Source organism: Pelodiscus sinensis, chromosome 10, assembly GCF_049634645.1.
Source record: "Pelodiscus sinensis isolate JC-2024 chromosome 10, ASM4963464v1, whole genome shotgun sequence".
Taxonomy (NCBI): domain Eukaryota; kingdom Metazoa; phylum Chordata; order Testudines; family Trionychidae; genus Pelodiscus; species Pelodiscus sinensis.
This window is the reverse complement of record NC_134720.1, coordinates 33,289,189-33,302,792: the sequence shown is the minus strand read 5'-3', so window position 1 is coordinate 33,302,792 and position 13,604 is coordinate 33,289,189. Positions and strand designations below refer to the sequence as shown.

The following is a 13,604-nucleotide window of genomic DNA, read 5'->3' as shown; positions in this document are numbered from 1 at the left end:
AGACCATCCCTGATAGACATTTATCTAACCTACTCTTAAATATCTCCACAGATGGAGATTCCACAACCTCCCTGGGCAATTTATTCCAGTGTTTAACCACCCTGACAGTTAGGAACTTTTTCCTAATGTCTAACCTAAATCTCCCTTGCTGCAGTTTAAGTCCATTGCTTCTTATTCTATCCTCAGAGACCAGGAAGAACAATTTTTCTCCCTCCTCCTTGTGACACCCTTTTAGATACCTGAAAACTGCTATCATCCTCTCAATCTTCTCTTTTTCAAACTAAACAAGCCCAATTCTTTCAGTCTTCCTTCATAGGTCATGTTCTCTAAACCTTTAATCATTCATGTTGGAGTTGCCAGTGTTGTGTCAGAGGGAGAGCATCTCCTGCTGACGTATCTACTGCCATTCAGTAGGGGTGGTATAACTATGCAAGTGGGAGAGCTCTCTTCTGCCAGTATGGAGTGCCTACAAAGGAGACCTCAATGTGATGCAGCTGCAGTGCCACAGCTGTGCAATTGTAAGGTCCATGGTGTGGATGTACTCTGAAAGTCTGACATTGTTGGTAGAATCCTACCAATAGAACACCAGTGTAAACAAGGCCTATATTATAATCATGTTGCAAAGGCATGGGCCCAAATCTTGGGCTATGGCTAGAGAACTTACAGGGAGAAGGTCTGAACTATATATATGAAGTAGATGAGCCAAACATTGGTTGCCCTAAGAATAATTTTGGGGGCTATGTCTACACTGCACACTTCTTGCACAAGAATTGTTTTGCGCAAGAGAGCATCCACACTGGTCACAGAGCATCGTAAAAGCCATGCACTTTTGCACAAGAGAGTGTCCACACTGGCGGAACGCTCTTGCACATAAACTTCAGCCTGGAACTACTTTGCAGAGGGCAAAAGGGCACCAGGACTTTCCGGGGGCAGGGGCTGGAGCTCCTTTGAGACACGTGCTTAAAGGGATCTCCCTGGACAGCTGTTTCTCTCCTGCTGCTTGCTTTGGGACCTCCTGTAGGGAATGACATCTGTAGCAGCTCTAGTTGTGGTTGCCCTCAGCCTCTTTGGACACCACAGCTTTTGCCCTAGTGCCTTTTGTGTCTTTGGCATTCTCACTGCTATGCCATGGAGCCAGGGGTGGCCCTGTGCCTGCTCTGCCCCCACACAGCCATTCTGGAGTGCCTGAAGCTGCTGCTCCATGCTGCTGCGCTACTCCTGCAGGAGCTCGAGACCAAGCTCAATCTGGACTCCCTCTCCATGGATGCAGTGGCATCCCTGTGGCATCCCCACTTGATTGTGGAGAGGCGTTATTGGAGACTGGACACCAGTACCGACTGGTGGGACTAGCTGGTTCTGGAGCAATGGGATGACCAGCAGTGGCTCTGGAACTTAAGAATGTGAAAGCAGACATTCCTGGAGATGTGTGCCTGGCTTACTCCTGCGCTCTGGAGATGTACCACCCGGCTGCAGCCTGCCATACTGGTCAACAAGAGGGTCGCCATCGCCCTCTGGAAGCTGGCCACCCCGGAGAGCTACCGCTCGGTGGGACACCAGTTCAGGGTGGGCAGGTCCACAGTTGGTGCTGTTGTGATGCAGGTAAGTCCTGGGAGGAGGAGGTGCTACACTCCCTGCCCGGGGGAAGGGAAGACTGCATGCTGGGAGGGTGGGGAGAGTGGGGGAAGTCCTATCACCAAGGGGTTTGTGCCGTCCCTCCTTCACACAGGCCTGCTGGTATGGGGGGGTGTTGTGGGGCGAGGGGGCCCTGGTGTGTTTGGGGACAGAGGGCATCAGAGGGCCTCACATGGGGGCGAGCACCCCCTAAGGGATCATGCACCTACCCTGCCTCATTTCGAAATAACGCATCTACACACAAAATGCATTTCAAAATAGCGTTTTGCTATTTCGAAATAGAGCATTCACACTGAGTGGATGCTGAATCGCATTTAAGGCATTCCAGCAGGGCATCAGGTCATGAGTTACTTTGTGTGTCTGAGGCTATCTGAGGCCTGTGCTTAAAGGGACTCCCCCACCCCCCCACCCCACACACACACCCAGACAGCCAGTTCTTAGGTTTCCCTGCTTGCTTGCCTACCTCAATGAGGGAAAGCAAAGCATTTTCTCTCTGCGTGCTCTGGTTGCCCTCACTTGGGACTCCACAGCACTCTGCAACATGGAGCCAGTACTGCCCCTGGGCACTGTGGTGCTTCTCTTGGATTCGTTGCTCTAAGCCTGGCTGCACTTTCTGCAGGCTGCCATCTGGGAGGTCAATTGGGGGGCTGTCAGCATCCAGGAGCCCTGAGGGAGAGCTTCCACCCTGAGGAGCACTAAGAGCCTCCCTGGTCTGCCCCACTGGGGGCTTGTGCCTCATTCCTCCCTCATGTCCTTCCACTTACCCCCACCAGCCCCCCTTCCTGATGTCAAATAAAATACATGTATTTTCATGAACACAAACTCTCTTTATTTAACAAAACTGGAGGGACGGGGGGAATTAAACTCTGGTGAGACTGGGGAAAGGAGGCAGGAGAGGCGAGGAGAGAGGGTGAGAGAGGAGAGGGGGAAACCTAGGAGGAGGGAGCTGGAAGGGGGAAGCAAGCGGAAGAAGGGGGAGGGGAAGTTCAGGGCTCAGGGGTGTGGGTCTCGCCGGACCAACTTGATTTTCATGCGAACCTGCTCCTGGGTTCGCACGTGGCCTTTGGTTGCCAGGCTGGCAGCTATCCTGCCATAGATGACCGTGTTCCTCCATCTAGAGCGGAGATCATGGACGTTGCGGGCATCTATCCCAAACCGAATAAGGTCCATGATCTCCACCCTGGACCAGGAAGGCGCCCGCCTTCTCCAGGCCTCGGCAGGCTCCTGGGAGCTGGCAGATTGCTCCTGGGGAATGGTGGAGGACTGGCTGCCGGTGGCTTGCTGGCTCATGTTTTGGGGCCACTGGGTCAGGGGCAATGACTACTGGCTCTGGGCTGGCAGGCTTGGAGCTGACACAGGCACTGTGGCCAGAGTCAACTCCTTTAAGGGCTCCGGGGAGTGGGGGGGAGGGAGAGGAGTGTTCTTGGTTGAGGCTGGAGTGGCCACCAGGGCATGCTGGGAAGGCTGGAGGCCCCCTATTTTGAAATAAGTGTCTACACAGCACTTATTTTGAAATAGCTGTTTCGAATTTGGCATTATTCCTTGTGGAATGAGGCTTACCAAATTCAAAATAAGCGCTCCGCTATTTATTTCGAATTTATTTTGAAATAGCAGTTTGGCTGTGTAGACGCTAGGAAAGTTATTTCAAAATAAGGGCTGTTATTTTGAAATAACTTTGCTGTGTAGATGTACCCTCAGGCCTGGTCTACACTAGACCAGGCAGGTTGGCTTAAGGTACACAACTCCAGCTATGCAAAATTCATCACTGAAATCGACTTACCTTAAGCCAAGCCTGGCGGTGTCCACACAGCAGGAGGCCAACGGGAGCAAATGTTCCCATCCACTTTCCTTACTTCTTGCAGAAGGAGTACCAGCCACCGGTGGGGGTTGCTCTCAGTGTTGGATTTAGGGGTCTATACTGACCCATTAATCGAACACTAGCAGATCAACCTCCCGAGCATCGATCTTCTCATAAGTGTAGACATGTCCTTAAAGTTGGCCAAAAGGCATTTTATTACTTTTTTTTGTTCAGTTTCAATTGTCGACTGGTTTTCTTGTCTCTTGTGGTTCTCTGATTAATTTTCCAGACACGCTTGTGTTGATAGGGGTTATGTCAGCTGTCCTGTTCCTTAAGATTGGTTGGTTGATAAATTTGGTCAGTTTCTAAAAGCACCATCAGTCAGCTAGCTGGAAAATATCTATAACAAAACAATGTCATTTTTCGTCCAGTAATGTTCCCTGCTATACAATCACTACTTGGTAACTTTTACTGGTTTCTAAAGTGAGTCAGATTTTTGTTTTAAATGTTTACTCTTTGAAAATTCATCTGGAAGAAAATTTTCTAATCAACTTGTCTAGTAATGTAATCATTTGGAAACTGAAAATCTGTTATCTTCATTCCTCCATCTGTCTGTGAATATGATGATTTGGGAACAATCAGTCTCACCCAAAATATTAATATTAAACTCACTTCAGAGCCAAACTTATCCCTGTTTTATTTTTCATTAGATCTTGCGCCAATAAGATCATAGTAGGAGTTGCTCCTATTGGATTTAGAAATATTCATCTTCAGTCACAGCTAAGCTTTTGCTTTGTCCTTTTGATGTCACTTGCTGCTGAGGAAGTCTGAAGAATCTATAATATAAAAACTACAGTATAGTCTCATCTAGAAGTATACATCCATCTTCATGTCCATGTTCTGGCCTCCATCTTTCCTAGACAAGTGAACAGAACTGGCTAGACATGAGAGAAGTGTCTAGAAACAAAATTGTGTCTCAATTTAACACTTATTTCCATTTTTTTTAAACTACGCTGTTATACCAAAATCCCTTAGCACTAGACTCCTTTCTACACTGGATTTTTATTTTAGTCTTTATTATCATTGTAGCCTTTCAGGCCCGTATGCAGGAATTTTTGGTGTGTGTGCACTTTTTATTGTAAATGTGGACCGCAAGGGTGCAAAATGTCCCCTCCAAATAAGCATGCTCCAGCTGGCTGGGGGGAAAGAAGGAGTAGCGCACTGCCCATGCCTCCCTCCCCCATGCCTCCATCGGCTGCGGAAAGGCTGGGGCTGATTTCCTTCTCCCTCCCCCAGGAGCGAGGCCCAGCCTCAGGCCTCGCTCCCGGGGGGCAGAAATCAGCCCCAACCTTCCCCCAGAGAGCTGGAACATGGGGAGAGAAGCTGGGGAAACATACCACCCCAGCGTTCCTCAACCCGGCCAGAATCAGCCCCCTGGGGGACCGTAGAGGGGTACATTCACACACTTTGTATCCCTCCTTCATATGGGCCTGATAGCTAATTCTTGTATGCAGTGTAGTTGTAGATATATCAATCCCAAGATATTACAGACAAGGTGAGATAATCTGTAATATTAACTCATCCATTTGGTCTCTTTAATAGCTAAAGGTTTAATATTCTGCCTCTCTAAATTCTATCTTCAGTTTCACATGGTTACTCTCCTCCTCTTCCTGACCTACACTGTTGTGTAGTGTTGATGGGACATTGGCTGCATTCTGCCCCAGAATGTACTGCCTTTCCATAACTTACATGTGTATATATAATTTGTAAAGATGTAACTCTTTGGGTCCTTTGGGATGAAAGAGGCTATAAAAGTGTTTGATATAGTAGGTATTATTAATCATTGTTAAACGTCCTAGCAACCCTAGGTGCAAAATCCTACTTTCTCACAACAGAGCAAATGCTTGTTGCATTTAGTGGGTCCAAATCTGCATTTTTGGCACCTTGTGTTGCCATTTACATGTGTGCAAAGAGGGTGTGAAATATAACCCATGGGAGTTGGTGGCATTCCGCACACTCTTACTGACACAAAGTGCACAGAAGGGATGTAAGAGACTAGTCGACTATCCTATAAGCATAAGTTTATCAGATAGTTGGCTAGTGATGCGACAAGTCTCTTTGCCCCCGCTTGCTGACTCTATCGGAGAGAGGCAGCAAGGAGGGGAGCAGGAGCCAGTGCTGGGGGGAGCTGACTTAAAAGCTGGTTCCCCGCAGCACCATCTCCGTGGGAGGCAGGGGAGGGAGAAGCACGCTTGTGCCACTTCTGCTGCAGTTCTGCTCCTGTACATTTCAAAAGCAGAAGCCCAGCAGGGAGCACCAGCCGGGGGGAGGGGAGAGGGGGTTGTTAACTCTTGTATATTTCAAAGGGTTAGATGCCACTGGAGTCCCCGCTGGCCCTGTGCTCCCTGTGAGGCTTCTGCTTTTGAAATGTACAGGAGTCCCTGCTGTGGCTTGTGTACATTTCAAAGACCGAAGCTCTACTGGGGCTCTTGCTACATTTCAAAGGCAGAGGCTCCCTTATAGACTAATTGAATAGCTGATGGAAATTCCATCAACTATTCAATTGATTAATCTAAACTTAACATCCCTAATGCACAACAGTTGGGAAATGGGCTGGGGCTCCTAGATGCAGCCTGCAATGTGTCCCCAAAGGTGAATTGGTGAAGCATAGGGATCTTCATAAAGACCTTGCCTTTCAGAGGTGTGGTGCGCCTGTCACTCCCTTTAACTCCTGGGATAGTTGGGACTGATCTGCATCTCTGCAAAATAGGCTCATAAAGGGCACCTGGCCAGATTTCCTCTCCCAGCAGTAAATCATCAATCATCATTAGTATAAATCCACTGACTTGGTGAGCTGAAGAGGAAAATGTCACCCCGGATCTAAGTGATGTGGCTGGTTATTGCTCTGTGCCTGTGTTGTAAATAACAAGCTTTTCTGGTTAATGATGAACTCTGATATATGATATTATCCTGCACCCACTCCAGCAGAAAGCATGTCTCTGAAACAGCATTGTGAGCTATTGCTGTGGTTAACAGATCCTTGTGCTGTGCCCAACCTGTGCAAAGCACATGAAATGGCATCTCCCATGCCTAGTGTGCCAATACTCATTCCAAAACCGCTCTCCCCAAGAGCTCGGTATTTGGAAAGGGGACATGATACACCTGTGTAGTTTTCTGTAGTTCCTTATTTAGTCTATGTAAGGACACTCTGCATTGTCCTGATGTACAATTATTGATTGTAAATCACACCCATGTATAAAAAACCCATGTGCTGCCCAGGTCATGTCTGTGCAAACTACAGGACGGTCCAAGCAAGGCAGCAGCCTGTGAGCAAGCGTGTGTGGCCAGAATAGGGACCGTGGGTGCCGTTGCAGCCTTCGCATCCTCTGGTCCCCGCGTACGGGCCGGCCTTCGTACTTGCCACCTTCCCAGGCAGCGTGAAGTCGCCCTCAGCACGTGGTCCCTCTCCAGGCCCGTTTGCTGGCTGCTAGGCCGAGCCAGACTTCTCCCCTGCTCCTCAGACTACCGGCCCCAGCCGCCCTTGAGCTGCGTCATGCCAATCACAAGCGAGGCGGACGCGCACAGGCTGCTGGGGCTTGTAGGCGGCCGCTTTCCCTTCGGGGCTGTGGAGAGGAGGAGACAGGCGGGCCGAGCCCCGCCCCGGCCGGGGGAGGGGCACGAGAGGCAGGTACCTGCGCGCGGCCCTGCCGGTGCCATCGCGGCTGCCTCAGGAGCGCTGGGGCCGACAGGGGGTGAGTCGGGGCTGGAGCGCGCTCCCGAGTCGCCCGCGGGGCCGAGGCCTGAGGGAGCCGGTGCCCGCGTGAGCTGCGGGGCGGGGGCTCCGCAAGTGCGACCCGGCCCCCGGCTTCGCCGCACGAGCGCGCAGTGCCCGGCTCCTGCTCCTGGCGTTGCCGAGCCCGCCTGCCCTTGCGGAGCGTGCGCTGCCCCGGCCGCGAGACCCGTCCCTGCAGCAGGCAGAGGCGGGATTGCCGCGGCGCTGGGGTTCGCATTGTGCGCTGCTCCCCTGGCCTGGCAGGGCGCCCGCGCCGAAGCCGACGCGGGGTAGGTGGCCCCTTGCTGCCTTTGCAGGAGCAGGACACGAGTCGATTGGCTGCCCTGCATCAAAGCTGGCTGCAGCCATCCCGCGGCGAGACCCCTGAAGCGGCGGCCGCCGGAGGACCCTGACCTTGCCTTTGCAATAGCAGAGGAATTACATACATTGCTCTGGGCTCCGTTACGTTAGGGGGCTCCCGCCGTGGGGCTGAGCACACCCCGCCGTAGCATCACAATAACCCTGCCCTCGTTAGGTTTCTAGCACTAACAGAGCGTGCGTGGGTCTTTGCTGTCTCATATCAGATCTGTCCCTGTGGGAGCTGGCTGAAGCTGAAGCAGAAGCAGCAGCAGAAGGTGGCGGCTAACCAGCCCTGCACCGGTTGGGTTCCTTTGTGTCACCAACATGCAGTGATCTGTGCTGCCTTGCATCAGACCCATCCCAACCCTACGTGAGTGAGTGGGACCACTTGAAGCAGCAGTAAGAGGCTGCAGCCTAGCCCTGCCCTCACTGGGCTTGCATTAGCAGAGCATGCATTGATTTGCTGCCTTGTCTTAGACTCATCCCAGCCATCGGGGTGCGTGGTGCATGGTGTGGGAGATACAAGGTCTCTATAATAAATGATAGAGGATACAATGACTTTGCTGTCTCTGCTGGGCCGGATCATGCGTTACTTCTTGCTGAGACCAGAGACCCTGTTCCTGCTGTGTATCAGCCTGGCCCTTTGGAGCTACTTCTTCCACACTGATGAGGTGAAAACCATTGTCAAGTCCAGCAGGGATGCTGTGAAAATGGTGAAAGGCAAGGTGGCTGAGATCATGCAGAATGACAGGTTTGGGGGACTGGATGTGCTGGATGCGGAGTTCTCCAAGACCTGGGAGTTCAAGAGCCACAATGTGGCTGTCTACTCCATCCAAGGGCGAAGGGACCACATGGAAGACCGGTTCGAAGTGATCACAGACCTTGTCAACAGGACCCACCCTTCTATCTTCGGGATATTTGATGGGCATGGAGGAGAGGCAAGTTTGTGGGATGATTAATGTTCACAAGGCATAATGAATGTATGAATACACATTTCTTTTGGGTTAGGTGTTGACAATTCTTTTTCATTCCAGCAGACAGTTCCTAGGGCTCTGGGACAGAACTAATTCTTGAGTCTCCCCTGTCCTCTGGTATCAGAGCTCTTGGAGGAAGTGGGAAAAATGCATGCATAGTCAAACTTTGCAACAGGGAGTTATTGTAAAAGGAGGTGGATTCAGCCTCCCTGGATAATTAATGCAGATTGCCTGGATAATCTTTTGTTAGGGAATGATGAGAACTGGGGAAAGGAGTGGGTGCCCCATCCTACGCGGGACTGGGCTCAGCAACAGCAATGAGGGTTAGTCTAGGGGGAGACTATATAGAACAAATATTTTTTTAAAAAAGGAATGAATATGAGCAACCTCATGTTTTCATGCATAGAAAGAAAGTTTAGCTCGGTCAGTAACACACCACCTTCCTCAAGGTGAGAGAAACCCATGGAGCTTCTCTTCATTTCTTGCATCTTTCCTGTTAATGATTTGTTTCTCCTTTTGAGGGAAGAGCCAGGGAAGTTCCTGCTACCACTAACATTTTCTGCTTGCTGGAATAAAACCTTTGACTTTCCAGCTAGGGAAGGTTTTTTTCTTTTCACATTGTCTTCTGTGTCTTGTATTATTACTTGATGAGATGCATCTTTACTTCAAACAGTAACTGTGAAAGCTTTCTTTAGCTTTTTTTTCTTATCTAGGAATACAGAGCTTCCCTTTAGCTGTCTGTGCTGTATACAAAGAGCAAGTTCTTGTAACTGTAGTTTATTTTTCTGGGTAGAAAGGAAATTTAGAAGGAATTTGTGAGTCCTAGCTTCTGTTACACAAACCTGATATACGTATGGTTAGGGCAAGAGTGTTTTGGAGGAAATGAAGAAAAGATGCATGTTAACATTTCATTTAAAGATGAAATTTTCCCCAGCTGAAGAGTCTGTCTGTGTTTGTTTCTGTGCTGGGGCATAAGGGCTTTGGATTTCCTTCAGCTGTTCTCACATATCAAATAGCCAAGGTATCATTCTGGAAATGCTTTGACAGAGACTAGGCACTTGGGGAACACACAAGGACAGCAGCTGCTGCCCTTCTAAACCTAAGTGTGCTGTTTCTAAACCCCGTGCATTGGACAGATGGGAGAACATTCCCTTTATCTTCCTTCAGGCAATGTGATTGAAGTCTGCATTACTACTTTCTTGCCTTGGTTAGGATTTTGTCACCTCAGTAATAACAATTTATTATCGGAGTAAACTTAACACTTTTTGAATATTAAAAGGTTTTGCTAGGTTTTTATACTTGTATACTTTGTATTTTTATACTTGGTTTTGATCAGTTCCATATTTTTTCTTGGATTGGAGGGAGGTTGCCATCCTTCAAGGAATGGCAATTAATTGGTATAGAGCACAAATTCATGCCTGCCCTGCACAAGCCTGATAATAATCGCCTCTGAACTGCACTGTCTTCTGAGCCATGTTTGAAAACAGAATGTGGAGTAGAAATGTATACAGTTTTTCTTATATACAACAGCTGGTCAAACTAACTGGAACAACACTGGGCTTTTTAAATCTAATTCATTGTAGATAAATGCACAGTACAAGCCTTTAGCCCTTGGCATAGTACACAGTAGCAATTGTGTCTCTTGTTCAATTGCATCATGTAATATGTTTGGCCCCTCTCTGGGGGGCCAGAAGTGCTACAGGAAATCTAAGCACTTGTTTCCAAAACTGAAGATGCTAAATAACTGCACTTTCTAATCTTGTGTTAAATAACAAGAGTATTAATACAAGTTAATCTCTGTGGTCTGGGACTCAGTGGTCTGGCAACATCCATGGTTCAGAAGGACCATGGATGTTGCTGGACTAGAGAACCCCAAAACAGAGGTTGCTGGCAGCTGGGAGAAGAACCAACTGGTGATGCAGCGGAGCCCACAGGACAGCAGATCCCAGCTTGGCCAGCTGCGGGAAGTTAGTGGGAGCACTGGAACCTGTACGGTGGGGGGCATCAGAGCTTGCAATGGGCTGGGAAGCCAGCAGGGTTACCGAGCCCACAGCCCATGGGGTCAGGAAGGTTGTGGAGGAGGGGGGGGGCTGCAGAGTCCACAGCTGGTGGGTCCACGAGCACTGACGGGGCTGCTGGGGTCGGCAGGGCTGCTGCAACCAGGGGGCTGAGGGCAGTGGTGCTAAGTAGCTGGGGAGAGGAGCCCAGCAGGGAGGCTGGTGCACGCCCTCCTCCAACCTTCCTGGCCCAGAAAACTCCCTTTTCCAGGACTGGTGAGGTCCCCAGGGAGCCAGACTATAGAGGTCTGACCCATACAAGTACAGGCAGTCCCCGGGTTACATACAAGATAGGAACTGTAGGTTTGTTTTTAAGTTGAATTTGTATGTAAGTCGGAACTGGTACATATTTTGGGGGGGGACGGGGAGCTGGAGTTAGGTGGAAAAGACCCTGATTCTCATACAACTTCCTTATTCTAAGAAAAACACATACTGTTTTGATATGAAGGTTTTTTCGGTTGATATTTTAATTAAAAATTGATCATAAGTTTCAGTGTTTCATGCTATATCCAAATCTTCCTTTTGGGGTACCTGAAAGATCCCAGTTATTCATTTAATAGTCAGAATCTTTGTTTTTTATAACTAAATAAAGTTTATTCAATGCATATTACTGTTCCAAATAGAATTTGCTACAGATGGGTCAGTGAAATAGGTATTAAGTGTAATCAATAGTCATTGGAGAGCACAGTGAAATATTGATACAATCAAAGCTGTTGTTGTATTCTGCTGAGCAGAAAATGGAAATCCCTTCCTGTGAAGTGTGTGTGTGAATTTATCCACAGGATTAATTTTAAAGAGAAATTCTGTGTTGGGAACAGGAGTTTAGCCACAGGTGGGTCCTCATTGTCCACTCACCCACTTTGCAACCAGACCCATGCCCTCGGGGCTTACCCTGCTCCGCTCCAGCCCGGGTGTGGGGCTGGAGCTTATCCCCTCTTCTGTCCTGCTCCTCCCCATTCTTGCCCACCCACACCACTGGGTAATTTTTCAGCTTCACCTCTGCCAGGCTCTAAGGGACTTGTTAATTTCACGTGACGCTAACAAGATACTTGCAGCTCTAGTGCTGAAGAGGGAAAGAGCTGTTGCTCCCAAGGTGGGGACTGTAACACAATGGGTCTCACTGCCTGCTGCTCCTGCTGTTCCCTAGGAAATAAATTTTTCCGCTCTGGAGTGCCCCCTTTTGGCTGGTGTCTTGTTCTGCCCAGCAGACCCACGTCCTCCGTGTCGAGAAAAGCCGCTCCGCGTCTCCCTGGTCTGCTGGGGGGGGCGCTAGCTCCGCGTCTCCCTGGTCTGCTGGGGGGAAGCGCCCCCTGCGCCGCCGGCGGCGGCGACAGTGGGGGAGGCACCCCGCACTATCTGCGTCCCTCCTCCCCCCGTTTGTAACTAGGGATCCGACGTAAGTCGGATTGATGTAACCCGGGGACTGCCTGTACTTTTACTCTTCTCAATAGATATAGGTCTAACCTCAGATTCTAACATTAGTATATGGCACTAATAACTTTATATCTTCAAACTTCATTTACTTTCTATACCAATAGTCACCTGCTGTGGTGCTCTGAGAGCTTGTTCTTGATTGATAAGGTGGAGTAGTGTTTAAAATAAAAGCTCTAATTTTGAGAGCGTTAATAGATCCCGCTAAACTTTATTCAAGTGAATATCTTAAAATATACATTCCAGTACACATTATCTGGTTTTCAAATGAAAGTATTCTGTGGGTCCCTATTTACTACTTGTCTTAAGAAACAAGTCTCTAAGTGATTCATACAAAATGGTTTTCTATTTTTGTAGTGTTGCCTAAAAGAAATTGAGTTATCAGAGCATGAAGTGCCTGGACTGGGTGCATTAAACACTCTGTTTGCATAACAGTTAATATTAGCTACATATGCCTTGTTGATTTGAGCAGAGTAGCAAAGTGCTTGTTTTTATTGCAAACAAAATATTTGTCTTATTTTTTAGTCTTACATTTAAAGCATTTTTATGTATGTTGGAGAGGAAAAATATCATGAAATATGGTTAATGGCTCCTTGGAAGACTGTACCTAAATATGTAATAAAGCTTTTATCATAATGAATGAATTTTCCATTGGTTGGCTGGGGAGCTAGGTAGCTTCTATAAAACCGTTCATCTTGTATATAAGGGACAAGCGAATGACCATCTGGAATTCTATGGGGGAACAATATATGAGATGAAGCAGATTTTCCTTTTCTTACCAAAAACATTGAAAGTATAAAATGCTGAATTAATTCTTCCCTGTCATTATCTGTTGCCACATCAGGTGAAGTACAGAGAAGCATCGGCCAAGTAATATTAGTTACTGAGTATTGTTAAATTGTGAACGTTTTAAGAGTTTTAATATTGGTATTTTTGCATAAACAGAGATTTTCGTTTAGTAGTGTGGGTGATTACAAGGGATTTTATTGTGTGTCGTTTACACGATTAACTGACAAGCCTGGTCTTATCGGTTAATCCTAATGACTATCCGCCCCCTCCCCCGCTCTGATGCCTCTGTATCAGAGGCAGCAAGGGGGGAAGCAGGAGCTGGTGCCAATGGGGAGCCAGCTCTCAGAGCTACCAGCCCCCTCCTCTGCTGCCTTCTACAGAAGCAGCAGCAAGGGGGTGAGGGAGAGGAGGTGGGAGCTGATACATGTGGGAAACTGGCTTTTAAGATGGCTCTCCACGCGTGCTGGCTCTTGTGGGGCCACCTGCCCTCCCTCTCCCCCTTGTTGCCTTCCACAGAGGCAGCAGCACAGGGGTGGGGGCAGACAGGAGCCAGTGCTCCCTGCACTACTGCCTCTGATAGAGAGGCAGCAGTGCGGAAGGGGGGAGGTAGTGCATAAGGAAAGCCGGTTACCTGGCGCATACCGGCTCCACAGAGCTGCCTGCTCCCCTCTACCTGCACTGCAACCTCTGTATCAGATCACTGGCTCCCGTCTGCCCCAGCTTGGTGATTCTGTCTCTTTTTTTCTGTATAGTTTTCTGAGATGCAGTCCCATTCCAGGCACATCCCATTT

At 48.7% G+C, this 13,604-nt stretch overlaps 1 protein-coding gene across 3 annotated transcripts in view; it reads left to right on the top strand.

The window, feature by feature from the left end:
- Positions 1–7,051: 7,051 nt before the first annotated feature.
- PPM1L (protein phosphatase, Mg2+/Mn2+ dependent 1L) overlaps positions 7,052–13,604 on the top strand; it is a 203,184-nt gene continuing 196,631 nt past the window's right edge. Inside the window, exons 1-2 of one of the 3 annotated variants that reach the window (XM_075937852.1) lie at positions 7,052–7,182; positions 7,787–8,500. In XM_075937852.1, the coding sequence (XP_075793967.1) occupies positions 8,102–8,500 (399 nt within the window). In that variant the 5' untranslated portion in view covers positions 7,052–7,182; positions 7,787–8,101. The other 2 variants (XM_075937853.1, XM_075937854.1) reach the window with 2 other exon arrangements.